Source organism: Pecten maximus, chromosome 6 (genome assembly GCF_902652985.1).
Source record: "Pecten maximus chromosome 6, xPecMax1.1, whole genome shotgun sequence".
Classification (NCBI taxonomy): domain Eukaryota; kingdom Metazoa; phylum Mollusca; class Bivalvia; order Pectinida; family Pectinidae; genus Pecten; species Pecten maximus.
The window spans coordinates 26,932,739-26,950,192 of NC_047020.1; the positions used below are offsets into that span (position 1 = coordinate 26,932,739).

The 17,454-nt window shown below is 35.3% G+C and overlaps 1 protein-coding gene across 1 annotated transcript; it reads right to left on the bottom strand.

Moving 5' to 3' along the window:
* Nucleotides 1-317: 317 nt before the first annotated feature.
* LOC117329408 (translation factor Guf1, mitochondrial-like) lies at nucleotides 318-17,245 on the bottom strand. The gene is made up of 17 exons (XM_033887351.1): nucleotides 17,034-17,245; nucleotides 16,727-16,796; nucleotides 15,810-15,921; nucleotides 15,156-15,304; nucleotides 14,631-14,711; nucleotides 13,545-13,706; nucleotides 12,344-12,408; nucleotides 10,950-11,062; nucleotides 9,089-9,179; nucleotides 7,100-7,229; nucleotides 6,678-6,787; nucleotides 6,001-6,128; nucleotides 5,506-5,576; nucleotides 4,765-4,866; nucleotides 4,307-4,440; nucleotides 2,424-2,682; nucleotides 318-754 (listed from the first exon to the last, which is right to left on the bottom strand). The coding sequence occupies exons 1-17, from the start codon at nucleotides 17,120-17,122 to the stop codon at nucleotides 626-628; spliced, it is 1,995 nt and encodes a 664-aa protein (XP_033743242.1). The 5' UTR covers nucleotides 17,123-17,245; the 3' UTR covers nucleotides 318-625.
* Between the last annotated feature and the right edge of the window lie 209 nt (nucleotides 17,246-17,454).

Sequence of the window (17,454 nt, forward strand, 5' to 3'; positions counted from 1 at the left end):
TGTTGAGCGTTAGACTAGTAGGGCAAAGGTCCAGGGTTCGATTCCTAGTGGAGACAATGATTTAAATTTAATTAATCATGTGCTCTGTTACACTACATTCCATACATCATTTCTACTGTTTTCCTCATCCTCTTCTGATACATGAGTCTAGCTAGATATGTTAGTATTGTAATACTCATCTATGACACTCCTCTCGTCAAGTTTTCCTGTGTTTTCCCATCAACGGAATAGGAACATAACCAATCTTCGATCACCCATGTGTTTCTTATTCCCGCAAATTCAACCCTCACTAACCAAGAAAAACAAGATAACTGAAATGTGAATTGTCAACAAAAGTAATTTTATTATAAATAAATACATGTAGAAGATTATCATTGAATGACGTGTAAAAAACTTCCCTGTAGCAGTCTGATACTGTAACTATATGAGCTCACAGTAATGATGCTGATACATTGTATAGCATCAACAGAGAAGTTAGGACATTGAGTATGATGTAAAGTCCAGTCGGTACCATCCCTGCTTCAAGTAAAATACAGTGAGCACACAGTCTTAGAATTAATCTTGCACACTTTTTACAATCACTCATGATTTCTCACTGCTAGTCTTTAATTATTTTGTAGAGCTATTACTTTTTCCTTAACACATTGATGAACGTATCCTTTGGTATTTTTACTGTTCCCACCTGTCTAAGCTTTTTCAGATAATCTGCCTGCTTGTTTAGCAGCTTATTTTTCCTCGTCACATCACCTCCATACTGCAAGGAATCAGAGAAATTAATGTTAACAAAACTGAAGCAAAGGGTAGCCTTTGTAGCTTAGTTTAAAAGGCATGTGTTGTCACTGACTTTTAGTATTGTAGTTGTTTTACAGCTAAACAGTCTGTTGGTCTACATGGCCTGGGTTTTCTGGTGTTGCATTCAGGACAAAGGAAACTTGGTTAATGTCTAAACCTGTCCATACAGACCATCTGTCTTCATAACCTGTTTATACAGACCACCTGTCTTCATAACCCGTTCATGCAGACCACCTGTCTACATAACTACCTGTCTATACAATCTCCCTACATAACTACCTGTTTATACAGACCACCTGTCTATACAGACCACCTACATATTTATCCTTTACTTGTCTATACAGACCATTTACATATTAACCAGTTACCTTTCTATACAGACAATTTACATATTAACCAGTTACCTGTCTATACAGACCACCTACATATTTATCCTTTACCTGTCTATACAGACCACCTACATATTTATCGTTTACCTGTCTATACAGACCATTTACATATTAACCAGTTACCTGTCTATACAGACCACCTACATATTTATCCTTTACCTGTCTATACAGACCATTTACATATTAACCAGTTACCTGTCTATACAGACCACCTACATATTTAATCTATACAGACCACCTACATATTTATCCTTTACCTGTCTATACAGACCATTTACATATTAACCAGTTACCTGTCTATATACAGACCACCTACATATTTAATCTATACAGACCATTTACATATTAACCAGTTACCTATCTATACAGACCATTTACATATTAACCAGTTACCTGTCTATATACAGACCATCTACATATTTAATCTATATAGACAATTTACATATTAACCAGTTACCTGTCTATACAGACCACCTACATATTTATCCTTTACCTATCTATACAGACCACCTACATATTTATCCTTTACCTATCTATACAGACCATTTACATATTAACCAGTTACCTGTCTATACAGATCATTTACATATTTAATCTATACAGACCATTTACATATTAACCAGTTACCTGTCTATACAGACCACCTACATATTTATCCTTTACCTGTCTATACAGACCACCTACATATTAACCAGTTACCTTTCTATACAGACCATTTACATATTAACCAGTTACCTGTCTATACAGACCACCTATATATTTATCCTTTACCTATCTATACAGACCATTTACATATTAACCAGATACCTGTCTATACAGACCACCTACATATTTAATCTATACAGACCATTTACATATTAACCAGTTACCTGTCTATACAGACCACCTACATATTTATCCTTTACCTGTCTATACAGACCACCTACATATTAACCAGTTACCTGTCTATACAGACCACCTATATATTTATCCTTTACCTATCTATACAGACCATTTACATATTAACCAGTTACCTATCTATACAGACCATTTACATATTAACCAGTTACCTGTCTATACAGACCATTTACATATTAACCAGTTACCTGTCTATACAGACCATTTACATATTAACCAGTTACCTGTCTATACAGACCATTTACATATTAACCAGTTACCTTTCTAAACCAGTTATATTTCTATTAAGAGATATTCATATAAAATGATCGACAATTAGGAAAACAAGCAATCATCAAAACTTACACATTTAGCAAGAACATCTTTCTTGATAGGTTTGATGTCTTCCCTTGCAATGATGGTACTCCCAATGATTGCCTGTATTGTCACGTAGGTCATCTGGCGAGGGATGAGTTCCTTCAATCGAGCACAAACCTCCTTTCCTCGCATTTTAGACTTACTAATGTGACAGATCATTGTCATCTCTTCAACTGGAAGTTTGTTGATGAGAAATTCGAGTTTAACAAGTTCAGATTGTCGATAGCCGTTATCCTCATAATCAAAACTGAAACAAAGTATCCATACAGTTATCTTCTGCCATTTTGCTTTGATAGCATTGATTATTTAATAATTCAAACAGAGCTACAGGCCCCAATGAACTGATATACTCAAGATTATGTAAATGAAAACTTTATTTATTTTACAACAACTGCAAAACAAGTTATATCAACTGATATTAATCATGCATGTTGGTCTGGATTGAAGGGCGTGAGTGGTCTTATTGTGGGAGGAAACCGGGGTACCCGAAGAAAAACCACATGGTAGGGCAGGGGACCCATAGAACCTTTTCATGTCCGATTAGGACATCAAACCCAAGTCGCATAGGTGAAAAGCAAGTGTGTTACCAGTCATATACCATGACCTAATGACTGTGACCTTTACTGACCTTGTGTGTATGCACTTAGGAGTAGTATGTTTACACCTACATATGATATCATATATACACACGTATCTATTAACAAAGTCTATTTTAAAGATTTAAGTTTCACCAAACAAAGTTCAAAGGTAAAATTTTAATAAGGATATTAAGTTGAAACAAATTCCCTTAAGGCAATGCATCATTTCGGTCATATCTTCATATAGTCTCACAGCTGTATCATTTAGCTGTGATGTCAACTTTGTACCATACAAGCATGTAAATAGTTAACTTGTGGATATGTTGACAGCTAACACCTGTTTAACTCTGTATGGGCTTGAAATATTTAAGTATTTACATATATTGTTTTTGTCCCTTATGCCTCCTCCCCCCCCCCCCCCAAAAAAAAAAAATAAACAAAAATAGTGACCTTGACTTTGACCCAATTCCCCTGAAACTCTAACTTGATCTGTAGCTACTCATAATGATGTTACATGCCAACTTTCACAAATATACCTTGAAGCTTGTGGATATGTTGACAGCTAACACCTGTTTAACTCTGTATGGGCTTGAAATATTTAAGTATTTACATATATTGTTTTTGTCCCTTATGCCTCCCCCCCCACCCCCAAAAAAAAAAAATAAACAAAAATAGTGACCTTGACTTTGACCCAATTCCCCTGAAACTCTAACTTGATCTGTAGCTACTCATAATGATGTTACATGCCAACTTTCACAAATATACCTTGAAGCTTGTGGATATGTTGACAGCTAACACCTGTTTAACTCTGTATGGGCTTGAAATATTTAAGTATTTACATATATTGTTTTTGTCCCTTATGCCTCCCCCCCCGCCCCCACCCCCCCAAAAAAAAAAAATAAATAAACAAAAATAGTGACCTTGACTTTGACCCAATTCCCCTGAAACTCTAACTTGATCTGTAGCTACTCATAATGAAGTTACATGCCAACTTTCACAAATATACTTGAAACATGGTTGAGAAAAGTGCGAAAATCTGAGTGGAAGGACTTACAGTCGGACGATAGACAAATGGATGGGGAGGAAACCTATAGTTCCCCTGGTTTCATCAGTAGGGGACTAATCTGCTGTTTTATCTAGCATTACTTTTGACAAAAAATACATGTACAATGTTCATACTGAAATTATGTTCAGTACAAAACATAAATTAGTAATATGTATACATAAGTATTTATGTTTGCAATGTTTTAATCAAAATCATATTAAATCCTTTCTGAAAGATCAAATGACTACCTTGCATAGCCAGAGGTGATAGATTTCAGTTCATCAAAGAAGTCGACGAGCACCTCGTTAAGTGGGAATATACACCTTATCACCATTCTGTGTTGATCTATATAAGTCTGTTCCTGAGGTTCACCACGTCTTGCCTGTAACAACAAAGAAAAAGCTTTACAACATCTATATCACTAATGTTGCTCTATATTTAATTTTACAAGAAAAAAAATGATGACAGATATAGATAATGGATTCAGGACCATGGTACAAGCTCTAGATCTGTTGGCCATCTAGCTCAAATAAATCTTTATAAGGTATCAAAACTTTTACTATATCTAGACTAGCTTTTTCAAAATGAAAACAAAAATTTCAAACAGATAGGCAAATGAAAAATTGAAGCATGTCATTGTCCATGTTTGCTATTTTTGAGGTCACCAGGACATTTTTATTGTATTTTAAGGAAACTGTCAACTTACGTGGCAGAGTGAGAGTACAGTGATGAGGTATTGGTCAGGAATGATAATGGTAGCTGTGATCATAGGTTCCATGAATTCCTCTATGATGCTTAAGTCTGGTAGCTGTAAAAACAAATTCAAAAGAAAATTATTTTAGTATCTTATGTACTAGTTAATACCATTTATGTTGCTGTTTAGACTTATTTTCAAGATTCTCATCAATGATAGAAACTAGAACACTGACAGGCTAAACAGCCCCATCATGTGGCAGATTTACTTAGTAATTACTTGCCCCACTAAGAGTGACTGTCATAGTCAGAGATCCACTTTGTTATTGACCTCAGGACCAAAATGACCTCAACCGTTGACCCAGTAACATTGACCTTTGGCCAGTTATTCCTTGTTTAATTCAGACCTTAGGACCTAACGACCTCGACCTTTGACCTTGATTTTTTACCTTGCTGTAATTTTATATGAACTTAACATTTTGACCAAATTTCATAAAAATCGATAAATAAAACTTAAGTTATCAGCGAGGTACAAAACTTTTGGACGGACGAACAGACAGACGGTGATTATTATAGAGAACATGTACCGGTATCTTTGATAAATGGCCCTAATAACTATTAAACTGTTTATTTTCAGAAAACTTTACAAAATATGTTAGAAAAGAAAAAACCTATTCATGTATTAATCACCTCTTTTTCGGTCTGTAATCCCAGATATGTTATTTACCTTTATACAAAGATTACACTGATTTACCTTACAGGGGTTCAGCACATCCACAACCTCATCTCCATAACTCTTAATGTTCTTTTTTCCTTTTATCCGAACTAAATAACAACAGAATAAAAATTGAAATATATATTATAAATTAAATACCACAAACACCTGTCTAATAACGTATTCATCTTGTAATAAGTCAATCCCTATCTTGAGTCAGAGGTTGCACGTTGGCTCGTTCAGCTTTGATGCAAGATTTCTAAACTTTTCACTTAGAGATGCTGTTGATCAACTCCTTGGTTCTCATAAAAGTATAAAACACAGAACTATAACACCAGTGAAAGTTATAGATTGTGTTAATATAATTACATAAATAATACAATATGCTATCAATTATCCACATGCTGTAGAATAACAATTTTCAAGATGCAAACAAAAAATAAAGAAAGTGCCTGTAGTGTCGAAAGTATCACAATAAATTTGAGGTATCAATGAGAGCCCTATAATATATATATAAGAGGTATAAAGACATACCTTTGTAATGTACATTAGGAGCCGTGATGACAACTGATGCACCAAACTCTTGCTCCAGTCTTTGACAGAATACATCCATGTGAAGCATTCCAAGAAATCCTAGTCTCCAGCCCTGTCCAATAGCGGCACTGGAATACACAATCGGTGTGTAAAGGAACAAATTTCAGTTACTTCCTTTTGAATAATAAACACATACTAAATTGGAAAAAAGATTTGTTTATCATGTCAAAATGTTAATTACATATCTAAACTGACCAAATGAATTTTTTAAATCAGTATGAATTTAAAAGGCAATTGTGTTTTTGCCATGACATCTATCACCATGACTACTTATCAGAAGTAACCACGGCCAATATCTCTCAAAAAATCTAATAGGATTAAGAGTTTACCATTATTTACTCATGAGTGTAAGGATGTAAATAAGATCAGGCAAATTTCACATTAGTTATGATGTATGTGAAGTTTATGTAATAACGATTGAAAAAAAAGATAGTATCTTGCATTAATTATGCTTGCTGGCCTATATGGAAGCATGGGAGGGGTCTTACTGTGATGACAGAAAATCGAATACCATTGAAAACCCACATGCATGAGGTCGGGCAGGTGACCTATAGATTGGGAATAAAACCCCAGACATCTAAGTGAAAGGTAAGTGTATATCAGAAAGATGTACTGACCTGTTTTCTATATTAACAGACACACTACTATCATTGAGGGTAAGTTTGGTAATGGCTGCCTTCAACACTGGCAGCTTTGATTGGTCTGATGGGAAGATTCCAGCAAACACCTGAAAATCAAAATCATAATGACAAGGAAAATACTTCAACAATATGAGACAAGCAAAAAACAAATACACTTGGACCATTTGTGGTCATTACTGCCAAAGAATTGTGTAAATTTTAAGATTTAGTAAAACTTTGACTACTTCCTCAAGTAAACATCTCCCAAATGCTCAGGGAAAATTCTAAATGCAGCAAAAAAGGTGAAAAATTCTTTTCTGACCTTAACACATGAAAAATTGCACTTAAATTATCAAATGTTTGAATGGCCTCCTGATCTTTGTACTACATTAGACAATGTATGTGTGAGTTTTTTTTACCATTGATACAGCAGGTTTAAACCCTGGCAATGGTTCCACTGGAGATTTCTGGTGACAGAAAGTATCTCCTACTTGGAAGTCTGAGATCTTCTTTATGTTAGCGTGTATGTAGCCTACTTGTCCAGCATATCTGTAAGGACGGATTTACAATGAGTACAGGTACTTACACACCAGTTAACCATTTCACCAGGAACGGTCACTACAAACTCGTTAAAAGTACTTTTTCATAATGAAGTGTTAGAATATTCGAAATTGGATGTTTGGGAGTGGGGTGACTTGTTCATTGTTTGTCAGTATAACATGACAGGTTGGAGGGTTCTGCTGAATCTACAGGAAATTCTCACTATTAATCAGAACTATGGATAAATGCTGACAATCATCAATGAAATATACTTACAAGAATTAATTATGTAAATTAAAACAAATCATCAGATTGAGTTTGTATCCACATTGAACAGTAACAAGAGATCCCAGAGGGATCTTGGCGCCCACCATTGAATGATCTTTATAGGTTCCATGTCAGATTGATCTTTTCTCTACTTTTCCCTTCCTCTAAGTGTTACTAATCTGTGTAAATTCAGAAACAGCCCTCTAGTACTTTTCAAACAAGGGGAACCTATATATAAAATTCAAGGTTTAGCAATAATGGCTGTCTGTCGGCCATGTTGTTTTCCGATTGGTCCCAAAATGCAACACCAGGGACCAAGGGGAACCTACATATGAAATTTGAGATAGATCCCTTCAGTACCTTCTGTAAAATAGCGATAACAAACTTCAATTGTCAAAATACAAGATGGCTGCCTGTCGGCCAGGTTGTTTTCTGACTGGTCTCAAAATCCAATATGCATAACTAGGCATAGAGGGCAACCTACAAATGAAATTTCAGAAAGATCCCTTCAGCCATTTCTGATAAATAGCAATAACAAAATTCAATTGTCAAAATCCAAGATGGCTGGCTGTCGGCCATGTTGTTTTCCTATTGGTCCCAAGATGCAATATGCAGAACTACAGACCAAGGGGAACTTACAAAAAAGTTTGAGAAAGATCCCTTCAGTCCTTTCTGAAAAATAGCGATAACAAACTTCAATTGTCAAAATCCAAGATGGCTGCCTGTCGGCCATGTTGTTTTCTGAAAGGTCTCAAAATAGAATATGCATAACTAGGCACTGAGGGGAACCTACATATGAAATTTGAGAAAGATCACTTTATTACTTTCTGAGAAATGCGATAACAAACTTCAATTGTCAAAATCCAAGATGGCTGCCTGTCGGCCATGTTGTTTTCCGATAGGTCTCAAAATGCTTTATGCATAACTAGCCACCAAGGGGAACCTACATATGAAATTTGAGAAAGACCTTGTCAGTGCATTCTGAGAAATAGCGATAACAAACTTCAATTGTCAAAATCCAAGATGGCTGCTTGTCGGCCATGTTGTTTTCCGATTGGTCTCAAAATGCGATATGCATAACTAGGCACCAAGGGGAACCTACATATGAAATTTGAGAAAGATCCCTTCAGCACTTTCTGAGAAATAGCGATAACAAACTTCAATTGTCAAAATCCAAGATGGCTGCCTGTCGGCCATGTTGTTTTCCGAAAGGTCTCAAAATAGAATATGCATAACTAGGCACCGAGGGGAACCTACATATGAAATTTGAGACAGATCTCTTCAGTACATTCTGAGAAATAGCGATAACAAGAATTGTTTACGGATGGACGGACGGAGGGACGGAGGGACGGCCGGACCACAGACCACGAACGCAGGGCGATTTGAATAGCCCACCATCTGATGATGGTGGGCTAAAAAAAAGATAACATTACATATATAAAGATGACACGACAATATTTTAGCTTAATTGATAACCGAGCATAGTTTTTACGGTAATTTCAGTTCCACGTCCACTTACGGAAGGTGAAGGATTTACAAAACATGAGTGAAATCCTAACTGTCATTATTTATTATGATGAAAAAGCATTTAAACTACTTACAGGACATTGACCAATTTCTCATTAGGCTGCAGGATGCCAGTTCCCTGAACTTCATAGGACTTTTTTGAAAATAATGACATGATTTTATCACCTGAAATCAGAAGATGAAACTTTTGACGGCTTAGTATAGCACACCAACAATGATTGCACAATCATAATTTAGCGGAATGCTTTAGTGCAAAAACACACACACAAAAATATAAGAATAAAAAACTTAGCAACTGAAATTTTACGATAACATTTTTTCCAAATTAATTTTTGAAGTGGAGTTTATTTGTTTATTTCTCTTAAAATTTCGAGAACATTTCTGTGTAGACCAACAACTGACATGCTATTATAGATGTAACTGACTGTCTAGAGATACTAGTTTGTGGAAAGAATACAAGATGGGTTCTGTAATTTACCTTTCTTTATGCTGCCAACCAAGCTGTACTAATACCTAGGTAATATATTCTTCAATAATCTTTTCTACCTTCTTTACACTGCCATCCAACACTGAGTTCCTAGTTTTCCTCTCACCTTTCTTTACACTGCCATCAAACACTGTGTTCCTAGTTTTCCCCTCACCTTTCTTTACACTGCCATCCAACACTGTGTTCCTAGTTTTCCTCTTACCTTTCTTTACACTGCCATCCAACACTATGTTCCTAGTTTTCCTCTCACCTATCTTTACACTGCCATCCAACACTGTGTTCCTAGTTTTCCTCTCACCTTTCTTTACACTGCCATCCATCACTGTGTTCCTAGTTTTCCTCTTACCTTTCTTTACACTGCCATCCAACACTGTGTTCCTAGTTTTCCCCTCACCTTTCTTTACACTGCCATCAAACACTGTGTTCCTAGTTTTCCTCTTACTTTTCTTTACACTGCTATCCAACACTGTGTTCCTAGTTTTCCTCTTACCTTTCTTTACACTACCATCCAACACTGTGTTCCTAGTTTTCCTCTTACTTTTCTTTACACTGCTATCCAACACTGTGTTCCTAGTTTTCCTCTCATCTTTCTTTACACTGCTATCCAACACTGTGTTCCTAGTTTTCCTCTTACTTTTCTTTACACTGCTATCCAACACTGTGTTCCTAGTTTTCCTCTTACTTTTCTTTACACTGCTATCCAACACTGTGTTCCTAGTTTTCCACTCACCTTTCTTTACACTGCTATCCAACACTGTGTTCCTAGTTTTCCTCTTACCTTTCTTTACACTGCCATCCAACACTGTGTTCCTAGTTTTCCTCTTACCTTTCTTTACACTGCCATCCAACACTATGTTCCTGGTTTTCCCCTCACCTTTCTTTACACTGCTATCCAACACTGTGTTCCTAGTTTTCCTCTCATCTTTCTTTACACTGCTATCCAACACTGTGTTCCTAGTTTTCCTCTTACCTTTCTTTACACTGCCATCCAACACTATGTTCCTAGTTTTCCCCTCACCTTTCTTTACACTGCCATCCAACACTGTGTTCCTAGTTTTCCTCTCACCTTTCTTTACACTGCCATCCAACACTGTGTTCCTAGTTTTCCTCTTACCTTTCTTTACACTGCCATCAAACACTGTGTTCCTAGTTTTCCTCTTACCTTTCTTTACACTGCCATCCAACACTGTGTTCCTAGATTTCCACTCACCTTTCTTTACACTGCCATCCACACTGTGTTCCTAGTTTTCCTCTCACCTTTCTTTACACTGCCATCCAACACTGTGTTCCTAGATTTCCACTCACCTTTCTTTACACTGCCATCCACACTGTGTTCCTAGTTTTCCACTCACCTTTCTTTACACTGCCATCCAACACTGTGTTCCTAGATTTCCTCTCACCTTTCTTTACACTGCCATCCAACACTGTGTTCCTAGATTTCCACTCACCTTTCTTTACACTGCCATCTATGACTAATACATTTCCCACAGCTCCTCTGTACTGATCATACTGTGAGTCAAATACCAAACACTTAAGGGGCTTGTTTCTGTCTCCCTGTGGGCTAAATATAAATTACACCAAAATCTAAATTAAGTAGATAGTATGACACACCATACCAAACATGTCACAAGGTTTAACTGAATCCATCAATCAGAGAGAAAGATGGTTGTTTCAAGGTTAACAAGAATTGTCAGAAGACAACATAGCTCACCAAGCAGGTTGAAAGTTTGGATTTTTTTTTTTTTTTTTTAAGTAGGTCAAAGGTCACTGTCAAGGTCAATAGGTCCACAAATGTATTACCAATGGAAAGCCTTTTCACAAGGAAATATTTACATTCAGTATGCTTGAAAGCATTGGCAATATTGTATTCATTTTCCATAATAACATGGCCTCATCACAGTGTGAAGTAATGCTAGGGACTGCGTTACCGCCGGTAGTACCCTCCACTGTCGGATTTTTGTTTAATCTCATGTTCTTTTAAATAAACACGATCCATGTTATATTTACATAAATACAATTTTGTTATGGTATCCTTAATGTTCAAAACATAAAAATTATTCCCAAAAATCTCACAGAATAAGTATCGTAGATGGAACTACATTTTGTTTTTGTTGTTGTTATGACATTTGCTAAGACAGTTCCAAGAACTGTCTGACACTTTCCCGCAAAAACGTTTGTTTTCTTTCTGGTGTCACTCCCAGGTAAAAAGATGAAAAAATGTTTTTTTTATTATTTGATGCTTTAACAGATAAAATAGAAAATAATCATAGTGAAAATACAAATGTATCAGGAATGAAATTTATTTTTTCAACATTCATGAGGAATACATGGAATATATCCAGAAGCTAATGTTGTTCTGACCTCTTAAATGTTGAAAAAATAAATTTCATTCCTTAACAGACGCGTCAAACATAAAAGCCCCTTGTCATATGGTTTAAACATACTGTGTTCAAGGTTCAAGTTTTTTTAGAGTACGACAAAGGTCACCATCAAATCTGCAAATGTAGTACCAATGGAAGCTGTATCCTCATTAGTATTGAACAACTGTTTTATAAAACCTTATCTAGCAATAGCTCCCCTGGACTTTGTCCAAGCAAGCTAAAAATATTCAAATACAACAATGTCCGAAATCTGTCATTTCAACTTGAACTAATCAATTGAATAATGCATACGAAAAAAAAAATGGAATGTAATTATGATTCCTAACACTCATAAATTATATAGAAATCATTGTATTCAATTAACGTTTCACAGTGGTGGTTTTCCTATGTACCAAAATAAGTGACATCCCAATCTGAAATAAAACTGAGTACCTATACAATATTCTGGATTTGTGACTTACGGTGGAATCTTTTCTATAATAGTTGTTAACAAATCTTCTACACCAGTGCCAACCTTGGCAGATATCTGAAACAAAATACAACATCACAATAGACACAATAATCAGAAAACAGAATTAAGTAGGGGTCACTCCGGAGTCTCGACACATGTATCTATCTAGGAAACAGAATTAAGTAGGGGTGACTCCGAGGCCTCGACACATGTATCTATCTAGGAAACAGAATTAAGTAGTGGTGACTCCGGAGTCTTGACACATGTATCTATCTAGGAAACAGAATTAAGTAGGGGTGACTCCGGAGTCTCGACACATGTATCTATCTAGGAAACAGAATTAAGTAGGGGTGACTCTGGAGTCTCGACACATGTATCTATCTAGGAAACAGAATTAAGTAGGGGTGACTCCGGAGTCTCGACACATGTAGCCTATCTATCTTAAAGATAAAGGGTATAATTTAACTTTCATGATTCCAAAAGTGGTGTATATTTATTCTTTATTCATTTTTGAATTATAGAAAACATCTTTGACATTAAAAAAGTTAAAATAGAAAAGCTAAAGATTTCCACCTTGTCTTCCGATCAAGAAAGGAAATGATTCTAAATTTGTATATATATATATGAGAGGGCAGAAAGGCCTTGCAGCAAAGTCTTGTTTTTTTGTTATTTCTTATACATTCACCTTCGCAAGGACAGATTTCTTTTTCTTATATGCTATATATATATATATACATTTTTTGCATGATTTAATTTCTTAATCATATTTTGGAGAATGAAAAAGCCTTGAGTGTGTATTTTCTATTTAGTTAGACTAACTTTGACTGCTAAGTCAAGTATAAGTAATAGTCATATTAATTATCTCATTTAACCAATTTTCCATATACTGTGTAGCCACTTATTTTTGTGAGGATATTTCCGCAGGCTATTGACATGGTCACAAAAATTCTGATCTGCGAAATGATAGGACACACGAAAATATGATCCGTGAAAGTCACTGTAGGTAGGACTGTCGTCATATTTTACCATCATTAGCCAACTCTGGGGCCTCCAGTAATCCAAGGTCAAGGACTCCCTATTGTTTCCTAAAACAACACCTACCTATTGTTGAAAAATATGTTGGCAACCAGTCATTTCCTAGCTGGAAATCCCTTGCCTTAATATTTCTGACGACAGAGAGTTAATATACACAAAGTATAGTTTAAGCATACCTTCTGCACATCATCAGGGTCTATGTCAAACACATTGTTCAGCTGTTCCAGAACCATTTCAGGTTTGGCATTGTAGAGATCTATCTTATTAAGGCACGGTATCACAGTTAAATTTCGTTCAAAAGCCAGAAAGAAATTAGCCATGGTCTGGGCTTGAACTCCCTGTAATTAAAGGAAAACAAATGTTGCTGGTCACAGTGCATGTTTTGTAAGCTTTCAATTTATCTATGTTAGTCTAGACACTGATAAAGTTCACTTTCAGCAATAAAACAAGATTTGTCAGAAGACAACCAAGCTTGCCAAGTGGGTTGATATTCAGAATAAGCTTTTCAAAAGTAGGTCAAAGGTCATGGTAAAGGCCACAAGGTCTGAAAATGTAGTACCAATGGAAAGGTCTTGTCACAAGGAATATACTTGTCAAATATCAAAGACATATCTTGTACTCTTAAGATATTGTGCCCAAGGATAAGGATTTTTTTTTAAAGTTGGTCAAATGTCACAGTCAAGGTCAGCAGGTCCGCCAATGTAATACCAACAGAAAGGTCTTGACATAAGAAACATACATGGTATATATCCTCATTAGTATTGAAACAACACTGTTTTATAAAAACTTAAGTAAGTTGTCTACAGCCGATGCCAAGGGTATCGTCCTGGCGATCTAAAAACCGTCAGAAGTCCAATTCTGTGATTGATTAGGATTGGGGTTAACACTAGCATTCATTGGCATTTAACCTAACATACTGTCTCTGACATTATTTCTTTTATGTAATATTCTAAAGATGGTGACACATAACTGCAGGTTTGACTCACATGGATTTTGAACATAATTTTTTAGAGATACTCATATCAACTGATGCTTTGTAATATTGTTCTTCATAGTTATTTTCCTGACCTCATCCAGAAAGAAAACCAATTTAGATATTCAGAAATCACATTTAGACGTTATAATATGTATATGTAATTATATGTACATATTGTAACATCTAATAAAAATTGTATAACATCCCGTAAGCTTTACTACACTGCATTTACTACAATACTGTCAGGTAAAGTCTGAGGTATAATATGTAGCCTGGTGTCACTTGCCTGGTTAGCATCCACCAATAGTACAACACCCTGGCAGGTTTCAAGTGACCTTGACACCTCATAGTTGAAATCAACATGACCCTGAAAGAAACATAATTAACATAGAATTTGTCATAGAATAAATACATACAAAGTAAAAGTAGAGATCAGTATGAAATACAATATGTAAAGGCTATAATGTCCTCATGTACTAGTTTATTACATTCTGTACACAAACTATAAGACTAAACAGTGGAATATTTCTTTGTCGTGAACACAGAAACAAAACTTTAACAGCATTACAAAGTTCTATATCGTATATTACAAATGTGTATTTGTTTGTTGATGCATGTTTGTAAAACATGGATCAGAAAACATGTCAATATCTTCACAAATTGTACGAAATAAGGTTAAAGGATGGAATGTGATTCACCAATGATCTATCAAATAATGGACCGTCCTGCCATTTCTTTTTAAACACAGAGTATTTGTCCTGCCTACTCTCATTATATATGTAAAAATGACACTGATCCTACATTTACATACTGGTGTGTCAATAAGATTTAGAAGGTAGGTCTGGCCTTTGTAGACGTGGAACAGCGAAGCAGTCTGAGCCTTGACCGTGATGCCACGCTCCTTCTCCACTTGTAGTGTGTCCAGAACCTGCTGGTTTCCAGCATTCTTAGGTATAGTACCTGGAACAGGAAGGGTTGCTCAAAATTAATATTCTTAAGTTAAGAAGTTCCATGGAACAGACATTTTTTTACCACTTAAGAGGAGCATTGTACAATATGTAATTTGGATTTCTGCTTTATAACAAACTTTCAGAGAAATACAGATAAAAAATTCAGGATGTTGATCACATTGTATGTACATTTGTATACTTTTAATGCTTTAAGATATTTTTTATTTTTTAATAAATTCATCTACAACTTATTACATTCACTTGTATGTTTAGTGGTGTAGTGATGTACAGTGTATGAATCTATAAGTTACAGTGGAGTGGAGGGGTTTTCCTACATTCCACTTACTTTATCATGTACATGTATGTAGGTGCAAGGCTTATAGTTGTATATTTAAGTTTGTGGTAGGTTTTCTTTAACAACATTTTTAACATAACTGTATAACTTAAAGTTCAATGCCATCCCTTTTTAACATTCTTATTAGTATCAATAGTGCCAATCACTCAGAAATGATTACCTGTTATTTCAAGAAGTCTGTCTGCCAATGTACTTTTTCCATGGTCAACATGAGCTATAATGCTGAAGTTTCGTATATTTGCCGGAGAAAATTTAGCAAGATCAATTTCGTCCTGAAAATTAATTTTAAAATACAAAATTTGTAACAGATTGTAGAAAAACGATTTCAATATATATACCGATTTTATTAACATCTGTCTAATGGAGTTTACAAAAAAGGTACATATGTGAATAATATAATTTTCTTCTGTTCTTTCCTACTATGTGATGTTAATTGGAGTAAAAATTGTGGAAATCAAGAAGGGAATTAAATGAAATCTATCCAGACCTTGATTCATGTGCCCAATATATATGTAACTTGATATTCTACGGTACAATACCATTAGTGAATCATATGATTCCAAAAATAAAAAATTACTTCTCAGATATAATTCAAATTAAATTTGTAAATTCCAAGATTAGTTTGACATTCAGAGCCTTTTCTCACTGATTTGGGATGGGGCCTTTTTGTGTCATTTTGGGAAGAAAATTGGTGAATTGGGAAAGGTTTTTTCAGCAGTAAACTGCAAATTTTGGGAAGTTGGCTTAAATATGAAATAATTTCAATTGGGAACGGGGCCCATTAACGGCCCCAAAAGGCTATCAGAATAAGCGCTAAGCCCTGACATTAATAATTTGATATCCATGCTAATGTATTTAAAAAACATGTTGACTTCGATGATATATTTTGGGAACAATGCGTTATTGGAGATGGGAACAATGCGTTATTGGAGATTTAATTCAAATGATCTCAAATCTAGGCAGAGATCTATTAAAGAATGTCCATTATCTTATAATCTAGTCACAATGACGTTTACGTAAGATGTTTGACATGCTGCCCTAAGATATATACATGTAGGAATGTACATTTATACTTACACCAGCTTTTGCATAAGACGCTGAGGAAGATGAAAAGAATCTGTTCCCATGTCTGGTTACGTTTACATTTCTGGAAAAGAATGATTCAGTGTACTTGCAATCATCTGAAATTTCAATGAAAGTAAAACCAAACATTTCCCTTTTAACTCTTTTAAATGTGCATATAGGAATTTGAAAAAAAAATGTGAAGACATTCTATCATAACATTAAGATTTACACATGCGCATAAGAAAAGACGATGCCCCCAACCAATCCTTGTATTTTCAGATTTTCAATGTCATATAATGAAAATGTGCAAAGTTCTTACCGTCTGGGATGGTTAAACGATGCTATTTTCCAGATTACTCTGACGTGTTTATTTATTGTAAGTTTCAGACAGCCTGGACAAATAAACATCTCGGAAGAACTTATGTAAGATCACATGAGATGATACCAATATCAACCGGCATTTTCTCTCATGGGCGCAGACATCTTGTTTTTAAGAGTAAGAAATATTCGGATGACGGGTGCTGAGATCCGGATCTGATCCAGAAAATATTCTCCATCCTTTTGAAACTATAGTGTTGCAAGATTATGTTGTTATATTGTCATAAATCGTAGGAAACTGAAATGTCACTTTGAAAAAAATTAATAAAATACATCATTAATAAAAAAAACCTGAATGTGCACTACGAGGATCATTTGAAGAGATGTCCGATGTTTTTCTCTTACACTACCATAGACATTTT

What these genes read in the sequence shown, in the direction of transcription:
- LOC117329408 (XM_033887351.1), bottom strand. Translation starts at nt 17,122, where the DNA reads ATGTTTATTTGTCCAGGCTGTCTGAAACTTACAATAAATAAACACGTC. An exon ending in CAGACTTCTTGAAATAACAG is followed by an intron (nt 15,305 to 15,809) that starts GTAATCATTTCT and finishes TTCCTGTTCCAG; the next exon opens with GTACTATACCTAAGAATGCT. An exon ending in ACCCTGATGATGTGCAGAAG is followed by an intron (nt 12,409 to 13,544) that starts GTATGCTTAAAC and finishes ATTTTGTTTCAG; the next exon opens with ATATCTGCCAAGGTTGGCAC.